The sequence below is a fragment of the Coenobita brevimanus genome, chromosome 87, assembly GCF_032717465.1.
Source record: "Coenobita brevimanus isolate Jiangsu-jjx chromosome 87, ASM3271746v2, whole genome shotgun sequence".
Taxonomy (NCBI): Eukaryota; Metazoa; Arthropoda; class Malacostraca; order Decapoda; family Coenobitidae; genus Coenobita; species Coenobita brevimanus.
In genome coordinates, this window is record NC_137040.1 from 2205329 (window position 1) to 2218493 (window position 13165).

At 42.9% G+C, this 13165-nt stretch overlaps 1 protein-coding gene across 1 annotated transcript in view; it reads left to right on the forward strand.

Moving 5' to 3' along the window:
* pyd (zonula occludens-like protein polychaetoid) overlaps positions 1-13165 on the forward strand; it is a 397456-nt gene that overhangs the window by 310817 nt on the left and 73474 nt on the right. The window contains exons 4-5 of the mRNA XM_080281008.1: positions 7856-8028; positions 10838-11025. Coding sequence (XP_080137134.1) covers positions 7856-8028; positions 10838-11025 — 361 coding nt within the window. The remainder of the gene's footprint in view (positions 1-7855; positions 8029-10837; positions 11026-13165) is intronic.

The window sequence follows — 13165 nt, forward strand, 5'->3', positions numbered from 1 at the left end:
CTACGTGATGGCTGACTTAATAATCATTTCAGTCAACTTTTATGACTTGGCAATATGTACGAAAAGAGTTTTTTTTTCGTTTTTCTTTTGTGTTATAATATTTCATTAACTTCCTTCGTAATCAAGACATTCCTTCCTGACTAGTATAACTTCCTTCCTGATATAACTTGCTTTTTTTTAATGCAAAGAAGAAGGAACCAAAGGCCAGGAGCCTGCAAAGTGTTCCTTCCAAGAAAAACACAAAAAGATAACATAGAGATCCGTTCATTTCGCGATAGTTCCTTACTGATGGATTTAACTGACATCTTCGTCATACTTTTAACAATAATTCCTTCGTGATAAACTAACAAGGACGCTCACTGGATCCCTCAAAATTATATATTCACTTTTCATACTTCGATGTAAATTTAACCAAGCCACGTGATAAATTAGCAAAGTTCTGATATTTATTTAACCATGATAAATTTTACAAAGTTCTCTCGTGGCATATTAAACAAACTTCTCTGTCATATACTTAACAATTATACTTCCTGATATATTACCAAACTTAGTGATAGACTTAACCAGCTTCCTTCATGAGAAATTTAATAAACAGTAATCGTGACGAACCATATTTCATGATAACAAAACCACTATCATTACATCCTTCAGTGAGAATTTCTTGGTATATTTCCTTAACTTTCTTCGCCCTAAAATCACCCTAAATTACTTGACGATAATTTAATCAACAGTTCCCCCCATGGAAAATTTCAGAGGCGCACATATTTCTAATTTTTTTCTTTGACTTTCATGTATTTTTTTTTTTTTTTAGCTTCGTTCATTATCATCGAAGCGGCGACGAACATGTACAGAATCGTTCAGCTGTGCAAATGTGTTTCTCTCTCTCTCTCTCTCTCTCTCTCTCTCATTGTTTTTAAATTTCAGGCGACGATTTTATTGACTTTAGCGGTGCTCTTTAGTTTAGTCGGCTTACTTTTACATGAGGGAACAGGGCCACTCACAACGGATATACTGAGTCGATGAGTCTCCTTGGTTACTAGTCAAATTAACCCTCCAGTCTGACTGCACTTGCCATCGACTGAGCTGGAAGGAGTTAAGAGATGTGTCAGGGTAAACACGCTAAAATGAAGGATAAAAACTAAGACTGTAATTATCTAACCCTTTTTAATGATAAGTCTCCCCAAGGCTGAATAAAAAGGTTAGGAGATAGTAAGGGTAAAATAATCGTAGTGAAGGGGTCGAGTTTTTAATATGTAAAGTTTGTTAAATATATCGCGAAGGAAATTGGGTTAGAAATTGGTCCACAATCTTGGCAATATTTATCATGCCAAGTCAGACGATTTTAGGTCCATTAACATCCTTCACATCTATGCATAACACAGGTCAGGTCAGATCAGGTCAGGGTCATCCAGTTAGTTGCATGTAAATCAGGTCACATAGTTAGGTCCATTAAGGTATAGCCATATATGTTAAGGTCACGAAAGTTCCTGGTCTTTAGAAGTTTTCAGGTCACTTCAGGGTTTGTGTGTGTGTTTGTGTGCGTGCGTGCGTGCGTGTGTGTGTGTGTGTGTGTGTGTGTGTGTGTGTAGATTGATAGATAAATAGATAGATGGCAATAGTTTTAGATACCATACGTCTGCTTCGTCCATCTACGTCTGTCCATCACTACATCACAGTCCAGTACACCTTTATAGTTCCAGGCGATAGTTGTTTTGCAGCGTCTCAAGACCATGATATTTACCGTCAATAATTAGTTGGAATATTACATTAATAATTAGTTGGAATATTGCTTCGTTAGTTAAAAGCGCCAGAAGTGTAAAGGAAATATTGAACAGGCCAGTACAAGAGAGACGGAGGAGGGAGAGAAGGTTGTAGGTGACGCTGGAGGAGTGTGTGGGAGTGAAAGGGAGGGAGGGAAATCTTGAGAGGGAGAGGGAGGGTGAAGGAGGGACGTGGAGAGGTGAGGGAGTGGGGGCGAGGGTGTAGGAGGGAGGTGGAAGGACAAAAAGAAAGAGGAGACGGGGAGGTAGAGTGTGTAACTGAGAGGGCGAGTAGGGTCCATGGGTGAGAGGAAGGGAAGAGGGAGAGGGAGGGAAGGAGGTGGAGTCTGTAGGTGAGGGGAAGGTGAGTAGGGGCCCTGAGTGAGAGGAAGGGAGAGAGGGAGGGAGTTCTTGAGAGAGGGGAGGGAAGTGCGTGTGAGTGAGAGGGGAGAGGGGGAGGCCTGGAGAGAGGGAGGACCGGGGGGGGGGGAGAGGGAAATGGGAGGGGAGTAGTGTGCGAGAAGAGAGGAGATCTTTTGTAGAAGACTGACTCAAGTGTGTGTAAGAAGTTGAGAGAGAGAGAGAGAGAGAGAGAGAGAGAGAGGCTATAATGCGTATGTGAGCGCTGACATGTGTGAAAGGTCATGCCGATGTGTGTGTGTGTGTGTGTGTGTGTGTGTGTGTGTGTGTGTGTGTGTGTGTGTGTGTGTGTGTGTGCAAAACTAAAGATTGGTAGTAATTTAAGGTTTGAATAAGTGCATGGAACCAGGCTCTGTAAATGTGAGAACTATTTAATTTAATGGCTGTTAAGTAGATCATGGGATGTCTTTGCTAGAGGAGCTTTCGACTGTCTTCCAATCTCTACTTCCCAGCGAGAGAGAGAGAGAGAGAGATTGGTACCGTACCTTTTCCTTGCCACTTTGTTCCTTCCCTTTTGTATTTCCATTTTTTCCCTTTCCCTGCTTTCTCTTTCCTCCCATCTTTTCTTCCCCCCCCCTCCTCCTCCTTATCCTTCAGCATGTAGAGTTAGATCTTGTAGTCATAGCTTTCTCTGTAACAAGCAGCCTCGAAAGGACCATAAGGTCTGTTGCTGTTTGCTTTCCTGTGTAATCCTGTGTAATCCTCCACTTTCCCCTTTAGGCCAACCATCTCCTCCTCCTCCTCCTCCGCCTCCTCCTCCTTCGTCTTTCACCTTCCCCTACCCCGTTTTTCCACATCCCCTCCACCTCTCATTTCCCCCTATCTCCCCTGTCATCTTCCCTCCCTTCTCCTCTTTCAACTTTCTCCCTCCTCCTCCTCCTCCTCGTAATCATCATCATCATCATCCTTTTCCCTTCTCTCGCACCCCCTTCCCTCACCTTCCCCTCCGTCCCCTCCTTAGCTACCTCCTCCCCTCTCGTCTCCCCTCTTCCTCTCCTGTTCCCATTCTTCTCCTCCCCCATTTGTCAGCTGTCTTCCCACTTTTCCTCCCCTTCCTTTTCCCCTTCCCTTCCCCCTTTCCTTCCTATTCCGTACTTCCCTTCCCTTCCCTTCCTCCTCCCTCCCCCGCCATGAGAGGGAGAAGTGTTATCAGCTGAGATACCACCACTCTCCTCCCCAACTTCCATTCCCCCATCCCCCTGCCCCACCTCTCTTCCCCTCTCCCTCCTTCCCACACCCTTTCACGCCACTGCCTGGTTATACAGACGTCTCTCAACTACCTTCTAATTCCCCGAAAGGAGGATGGTGGACTGCAGATCAACTTTAGCCCACAGCCCACCGGGATTGCTTCTACCACCACCACTACTACTACTACTATACTACTACTACTACTACTACTATCATCATCATCATCATCATCATCATCATCATCATCATCATCATCATCATCACCACCACCACCACCACCACTGCTACTATAATACTACCTCCACTGTGGGTAATTCTTTCACGTGCATAGTTGAACAGAAAATTAATTCAAACGATACCGGCAAGTGCAGACGTGTAAATCGCGGTAAGTCAGTGGAGCATCAGTTAGAAACAAACGCATAATCCCAGCGGCCCATTCCCGGAGAAACTTAGATGGTTAGGGGTCACGGGGTCAGCCACTAACAACAGGGAGGGTGATTAGAGAGGCCCAGTAATCACGCGGTTAATGACGCTCGCCACCAATTATTTGAATATCTGGGTCGGTTGATAAGCCGTTGGAAGTGGAACGTTTTTTTTTCCCCTCCCTCTCTCCATCTCTCGGAGTAACGGTTGATTTGAATTTGAGTGGCGGAAGACAGCGGAGCAAAAAAATAAACAGATAACTGTAAGAAAGGAAGAGAGGGAAGTTAAAGAAATGAAGAAAAGTGAGAGAGAGAGAGAGAGAGAGAGAGAGGTGAGCAAATTAGACATGTGAGAGGTACAAAGAGAGGGGATGAGAGTTTGAGAAAAAGGAGGATCAGAGAGAATATGAGAGGAGGGAAGAGGAAGGAAGAGAGGGGAGGGGAGGAGAGGGGAGCAGGGAAGGAAAGGAAGGAAAAAGAAGAGGGAGCGAGCTGGAGTTGGAAGAGAGAGGAGGGAAGAGGAAAGGATGAAGGGGAGAGGGAGGAGAAGATATTTAAAAATGTAGAGAAAAAGAAGGAAGGAGAGGAGAGGGGAGGAAGGGAGGAGAGAAGATGGGCAAACACTTGAGAATGCATGAGGAGGAGGAAAGGAGGGAAGGCAAAGAAGGAAGATTCTGAAAGAGAGAAATTAGTATTAGTAAGAGTAGTAGTAGTAGAGATGGTGGTGGCGGTGATGGTAGTAATAGTAGTAGTAGTAGTAGAAAAAAAAAAGGTGGTAGTAGTAGTCGTAATAGTAGCAGACGAGGAGGAGGAGAGCCAGGAGTAGAGGAAGTGTGAAGAGAAACGCAGGAGGGTTGAAATGAGAAGGGAAAGTATGGAGGAGTATGGAATGGAAGAGGGAGGGGGAGGAGGAGAAGGAAGGGAAAAGAGATAGCGTGGGGAGAAAAGGAGAGAGGTAAGACATCTCTCTCTCTCTCTCTCTCTCTCTCTCTCACACACACACACACACACACACACACACACACACACACACACACACACACACACACACACACACACACACACACACACACACACACACACACACACACACACACACACACACACACACACACACACACACACACACACACACACACACACACACACACACACACACACACACACACACACACACACACACACACACACACACACACACACACACACACACACACACACACACACACACACACACACACACACACACACACACACACACACACACACACACACACACACACACACACACACACACACACACACACACACACACACACACACACACACACACACACACACACACACACACACACACACACACACACACACACACACACACACACACACACACACACACACACACACACACACACACACACACACACACACACACACACACACACACACACACACACACACACACACACACACACACACACACACACACACACACACACACACACACACACACACACACACACACACACACACACACACACACACACACACACACACACACACCTCAGTTACTAAAATGCCTTAACGGGACCCAGGTATAGGTCCGACCAAACTTCATTCCTGCCAAACTTCTCCTAGGAAAAGTTTGTTTTGGCAGGACCAGATAGTGTTGCCCACAGCTCTGTTTGGTAGGACACTTGGCATTAATTGTGGTGGGTGTGGAGTGTGGTAGGAATGCGAGTTGGTAGGAATGTGATTGTGTTGTGTGGTATGGTGAAATGTGTAGGTAGGACACGAAGAAGGCAGTGTAGGGTTAGGCGTGGTTGGTGTGGAGTGTGTGTGGCGTTGGTAGTGACTTATGGGGTTGGTAGTAGTAATGGTGGTGGTGGTGTGGTGGTTGGTAAGTTGTTGTGGTAGTACTGGTTTGTGGTGTTGCAGTGTGACGCGCATGATGTGTGGAGTTGTAGTAGTTGCAGTGTGTTAGGTTTTTTGAATGTGTTGTATGGCGTGATGATGTGTGGTGTGTGGATGTAGAGAGGCGGAGTATCATCTCCAGTACAGTAGTCGTGTGCATGGTGTATCGAGTGGTGTGGTGTGGAGAGGCATAAGGGCGTGGTGCTATGTGGTGTAGTTGTGTTTATGATGTGTGGAGTAGTAGTAGGTTGTTAGATTTTAATGTGTTGTTGTTGTGTGGTGTGGCATGGTATAATGAAGTGTAAGTAGTGTTGTGTGGTATGAGGATGAAGTGTGGTGGTACAGTATTATGTGGTGTGGTATGTGGATGAAGTGTGGTGGTATTATGTGGTGTGGTATGTGGATGAAGTGTAGTGGTATTATGTGTTGTGGTATGTAGATGAAGTGTGGTGGTATTGTGTGGTGTGGTATGTGGATGATGTAAGTGTGGTGGTATTGTGTAGTGTGGTATGTGGATGAAGTGTGGTGGTATTGTGTGGTGTGGTATGTGGATGAAGTGTGGTGGTATTGTGTGGTGTGGTATGTGGATGATGTAAGTGTGGTGGTATTGTGTGGTGTGGTGTGTGGATGAAGTGTGATGGTATGTGGTGTGGTATGTGGATGAATTGTAGTGGTATTGTGTGGTGTGGTATGTGGATGATGTAAGTGTGGTGGTATTGTGTGGTGTGGTGTGTGGATGAAGTGTGATGGTATGTGGTGTGGTATGTGGATGAATTGTAGTGGTATTATGTGGTGTGGTATGTGGATGAAGTGTGGTGGTATTGTGTGGTGTGGTATATGGATGATGTAAGTGTGGTGGTATTGTGTGGCAGTGTATATGGTGTGTATGCATCGTCACGTCTTGTGCTCAGGCGCGTTCGTGTTCCGTCACCCACTCCACTTCATCTCACCCTCGCTTGGTTACACAAGGAATTTCAGAAGCAATGTTTGTCCAATCGAAAATGATTTCACGGTTATTATTGGCTTTGATGTTATGTCTCCATTTTTTTCATATTTATTTGTTTTATTTTTTATTCATTTTTTAATTTTTTTTTTAATAGTTCGACAGCCCCTTCAGGAGCGTTTTTGGCCCTGATTGAGGCGGTTTAGTTCAGAAATTCATAGCAGAGGTGACGGTCACAAAATCGCAAAGGATCTGGTGCCACGAAAATAAATCGCTAGGGAAGTTATGCTACGGAGGCTTCTGTGGCCACGAAACTATTGATACTATTACTGTATTGTGAGAGAGAACCCCTGTATTAATTGACGGTGCGTGATGTGGCTGATTTAGGGGTGGCGGCAAAGCACACGAGTGTAACTGTAATTAACTGATCATAATTAACCCCCACATTGTTGGTGTCATTAACCCTCTCGATGCCGTGGATACTTTTAGGTATTTTGTTCCAGCTAACGTCAAGCAATTTTATTTCCACCAAGAGTATCTTAGGAGCCTGAGAGAGAGAGAGAGAGAGAGAGAGAGAGAGGAGAGACTGCAGCTGTGTAATTACGTCCTGAATTAACACACATTGTTTACGAAATTAACCCTCCAGCACCACCACGCTTTTTTTTTTTTTTTTTTTTTTTTTTTCTCCACATGATTTTACTTGGCGTAAGGGAGATTTGATGAATTGGGGGTGTTGAATAAAATCGTAAGGGGGTATATGTATAGCGATTGAAAATGAGTGTGGTTTTATTTATTTATTTAACTGCTATACATGATCGCAGATATCACTGTACGATGCTGGATATTTGCATGGTGATGGAATTGGCTCGGGGGATAAGTCAGGAGCGTCACATTTGAAAACGTGGGGTTCGGGGGGGGAGTGCAGCCCCCTAACGCCAAATATTTATTTGTTTATTTATTTGTTTTATGGGGGTGATGTATGACAGGTAAACTGGTCCACCAAAGAGGTATACTGGCAGTAAGTTCAGTGTCGGATGATGTGAGGAAAAAAAGTGGCCAGGATTATGATGATGATGGTAGTTATATATTTTAATTCACTGCTGCTCTTTATTTTCGGATGTTTATTTATTGGCGATATTTATTTATTATTAGTATACCGTATATTTTTTACTTGTTATTGTATGTACTGACTCCTACTTTTCTTACAGGGTGGTGAACGCGTGGTATGGGAGTTCCATAACGTGACCCTGAACCGCGTGCCTGGCTACGGCTTCGGCATTGCGGTCAGTGGGGGGCGCGACAACCCCCACTTCACCAACGGGGACCCATCCATAGCGATATCAGACGTTCTCAAGGCGGGTCCGGCTGAGGGAAAATTACAGTAAGTTTTGGTGGGAGAAATTTGAGTTAGATAGTTACGTAGTTACCACCCCACAGGCCAGGATTAAATGTTCTCAAGGCAAGACCGACTAAAAGCTGTTGTAGGTTTTTGCGGGAAAATTCTGAGTTATATCCGTATACATATATGGAAGATTATGCCTGTCTGTCTGTCTTTCCTCATTGGAAATCGAGGTGGATGCATATAGAACTCTCTAAAGGGCTCAGACAGGTGTCGGTTTTTATGACCAGTTTGGATGTGTACATTTCAGCTGCTAAAGTGGCACCCTAGATGGCCAGGATCATAACTAATTAGAAATAATCAAGTCAACTTGGTAGAAACGTGGTACCCAGTTACCGTTTTCTTTTTTTCAACAACTTTATCATCATTAGCTACAGCGGGTCTGATGGGTGGATGTATTCGTCGGGTGGGCAGGGCGGGTGGGGTTGAGTGGCTGGGTGGGTGTGGTGGGGCAAGGTGAATGGGCAGGGTTGGGTGGGTGTGGTGGAGCTGCATGGATTGGTACGTGGGTGGGCAGGATGGGTAGGTGAGTGGGTGGGTGGAAGGGTGAGCAGGTAGATGGGTGGGAGAGCAGATTGATGGGTAGGGTGGATGGGTGAGCAGGTGGATGGGTAGGGTTGGTGGGTGGATGGGTACTAAGCAAATAGGTCCATGGGAAATATTTCCTTTGGGGAAATGGGCTGAAGGAGGAGTAAGTTCTGTCTGGTGCCTTGACCATGATATCAATAAAAGAATTCATGAAACACACACACACACACACACACACACACACACACACACACACACACACACACACACACACACACACACACACACACACACACACACACACACACACACACACACACACACACACACATTATCCCTAGTAGCAGACTAATACCAAGGGCCAAATTAGTAATCCAAGGCCTTTCCTTTCAAGCCTAATGAAAAACTTGATTACCATTCCCTAAGGGATGTGGAAGCCCAGAGTATTAGTTAGAAGAGGAAGGGAGAGGGATAAAACTCCCCTTCATCAGCAGGTTAGGTCATTAGTGGTCCTTATGTTGGCATACTGTCATCAGCATGTCTGTATGTGATGGAACTGGACCTCTTTGAAAACTTGAATACTAAGTTGTGGTTGCATGAAATTTGATGAGCAATAATTTTGAGACAAGAATGAGACTCCATGATTATTAATCAGATCGCCCATCCATTAACTGAGCAGAAAAGAGTTAAGGATCTTCTAAGGTTAAAACAAATGCTCTGTAGTATATTAGAACAGTCTGTATTAAGTTATATTGTGTATGAAGTCCTCATTGGAAATGGGCATTCACCTTGGAGTAAGAGTATGCTGTGTAGTAGCTACTGTATATAAATTGTAAGTACTGTACACTAATGGCTAGTTTATAGTATGTATTCAAGTGGCCAGTTGATCAGCTGCAGGAGAGAGATAATATCAGCCTGCAGTCCATTTGGTTCACATTCAAATGAACATGGGGCTGCAACAACTACTACCGCTACCACCACCACTGACAGTTTGCCGCTCATATCACATTCATGGCTCATCCTGTGGCTGTCGTGTTGCACCTACCTTACTGACTTGCTTAGCCATCATATCTGGATTTATGTTTTGAGAACTAAAGTTGTGTTTTACATTTTGTGAAACACCTTTAGTTGATATAGTTTTTTAATCTTGTCACCAAATATTTTATTAATCTTGGGGGAGAATTTTTGTGTTTTATTTTATTCATCTTAGGAAAGAATTTTCAGTTTGTAGTAGAAGTTTGACTCATTAGCCCTTTCACTACGAAATGTCCATGTTATATTAAATAGTAATATCTGGCGGAAAATGGAATGACACTGATAATGGACAATGAAGAATGGGCAGCAGCATCTAAAATTTATTGTAAGCAAAGGATGCTTTGTTACTATTAGTAGTGATGTTGAACTTTGCAACTCAGCCAGAGTTCTGTGAATGTTTGTGAGAGAATATGATGGTTATGAAAATGGAGAATATTTAAGTGTAAAGTGGTGCTTGTGAAAAAAACAGATAACCATGATGTATTGTCATGTGAAAAGATGTTAAGAGGACTTGAATTGTGATGGTTGTTATTCAGTCGAGGTAAGGGATGTCTTCAGTTTTATTCTTACAACCTCATGATGATGCTGTTCAGAGTAGGACAGACTTTTCAGACTGGAAGGGTTAGATACAGCCTTTGTAAACCTTGTCATTATTGGATAAAAGGCAGTTCCTTCATTTAAAAAAAAATCACTTCACTGCAGCAAAAATAAACTAAGAAAAGATACCACATGGATTCAAGGGATTAGTTATTGTGATGTAATGATGGACAAGAAGAAGAATGTCAGAAAAGTGGAAAATAGAATGCCCCAGGGAAGAAAAATGTTGCTTTCACCTTTTCTGGGGCACGCCTAATAGCTTCTTATGTTAAAGGTTTTCTTGATTCTTACCAGTATGCAGTAGTATTGAAAGTTGGGGAGTTGATGATAGTCATGATGATATAAACTGCACCCTTTCATCCACCCACCTACCCATCTCTCCATCCATCCATCCATCCATCCATCATATAATCTTCATTGCCCTGTCAAGAGTGTAGGAGCCAGGGCTAGGCCATTCAATCCAGACATAAGGAGAGGGTGATCAGTTTCTTGCCCTGAGGAGCATTATATGAGCTATTAACCTATCTACCCTGCAGAGTTAGACGTATGGGTTGTATGATCTGATCTCTAGTTTAGCATCATTATAAACTTAGCTGTCAGTCTCCTTCAGCACATTTTCGTCATCCCATAGGATCAATGACCGTCTGATCTCAGCCAATGGAATCAGCCTAGAGAATGTTGACTATGGCCGAGCAGTGGCAGTGCTGCGGGACTCCGGTGCTGCAGTACAGCTGGCTGTCAAACGCAGGATTGTTCTTCCCCATGCACCTGAGGCTCAAACGGTTAAGGTTGCACTCACCAAAAACAGGAAGAAGGATGGTAGGTGTCCAGAAAGGTAGGATATGTGCACAGGCTGATAGGGTAGAGAAGTGTTAGCTAAAGTACTGTAAGCAAAATATATATCTTCCTTAGGTAGGTAAACCAGCTTGGAAAATTTAGACCCCCTGTGTGCATTGTCCAAATTAAGACTTTCATAATGTTTCATCAGTCACTGATAGTCTTCACAGAAGATTGGGAAGAGATTTCTGTTGCTCACTGTACCATACATTGTATGATGGCTTCAAGGTGTTAAATATATAAAAAGAAAATTAGCATTAGTTATTGTTATCACTATCAGTATAATTTCTGACTTATCACAGTAAAGAAAGAAAATTACCAGTATGGGGTGCTTTCCATAGTAGTTAGTGTCCAGTCACTCCTGTACCTTCTACAACACAGGTAGAGTGGAAGATGTATTTGGGGCTCACTTTCTCCTCAGATTCAGTCCCCAGAAATGAAGAGCATTCCCATTCCATGTGAACACAGGACTATTGGTTTATGATGATAATGATGTTTTTTTTATAGTAGCGCAGTACATTGAGAAGGGATCAAATAATTTAATGCAGGTATTGTTGAATTCTCATTTTTTATATCTCCAGTGAGGCATTTAAAAAATTCAATTTGATGCGTGTACTGTACGTTCCTGGATTGAAGTTGGATATACTGGTGGTAGAATACTCACATGGTTTGTATGTATGACAGTACAGTCAATGTTAATTTGTTGTTTGAATTATTAAAATTTGGCTTTACTTGTCCTGTGTAAGTACTGAACTGCAGTGTTCTTTATGGTTACAAAATCATCTGTACACACACACACACACACACACACACACACACACACACACACACACACAGGCTTAGTGGTAAGCTAAGCTACCTGCCATGTGGTAGACGGAGGTTCGCGCCTCGCTCAGATTGCGAAAAATTTCTTTGACGAAGCAGGTGGTTACTGTCCCCCTTGAGCAAGGGGATGGGTGTGTGCATGTGTGAAGGTCACAGCCTAGCCCTTACATTGGACTATATGAGCTATCATCTCTCTTCCGGGAGGACAAAAAGCTGACGATCACGACCATCACATAATCCTCCCTACTGTCCCTGTGAACTACACACACACACACACACACACACACACACACACACACACACACACACACACATGCACATGTGTTTAAATCAAGATTGGATAATAAATTTTGCAGAAAAGAGGTGGGAAAACATGAGCTTAGTTCAAATTCTGTATAATACAGTTGGGTAAATATATTGGGTAAATAGGCACACACACACACACACACACACACACACACACACACACACACACACACACACACACAAAGAAAAGCATGTTATTATTGTACAGGTAAATTTTATTGTTCATTGATATAATTAAGTCTGAACAATAAGTGACAGCTTTTTTTGTTGATTTCTGTCATGCACGGCTGTCACATATCCAGTACTGTAATTATGCCAGTACTAATAAAAAGCAATGAATTCTCCAAGCTCAGTCTTACCTTATAGCTTTTACATTGTCCATTCAGTCTTTTGTCTCTGTTTTTTTTTTTTTATTATCCATTTTATAAAATTTTACTTGCTTGTATTTGTGCATTTATAAATTGCATTAAAGGTTGCTTTGCTGACAATACAGCCAAGTCATAATGTTAACATTATGTATTTCAGAGAACCTGTTTCCTCTCTTGTTTGATAGCTTAATTGTACCCGTGTCTGTTTTTGAACTTCATAATACAGTACATTCTTCATTGTCAGGTACCTGTGTTTATTGTTCGCATAGTATGGCCTAAGTTCACGTATGTCATACGATTAATCATGAAAGGGAATTGCCATTCAGCACTGAACCACTCTAAATTATGTCCATATTGCATTCCCTTCATCATACTGCACATGTAGCTATTTTCTTGTTGGTGTTACAGCAGTGATACTTTTGAACTGGGCATGCAACCATATTACAGGTGACTGTGGTTCAAATGGCTTAAGTTACAGAGTATGGAGTTGAACATGAGTGTTAAAAAAAAAAAAAAAGTAAATAAAAGGACTTTCCTAAGTTCTCTTGTGAACTTTTTTTTTTTTCTCTCTCTCTCTCTCTCTCTTGCATTCCTTAGGTACCTATTCAGTATTGAGAAAGTCA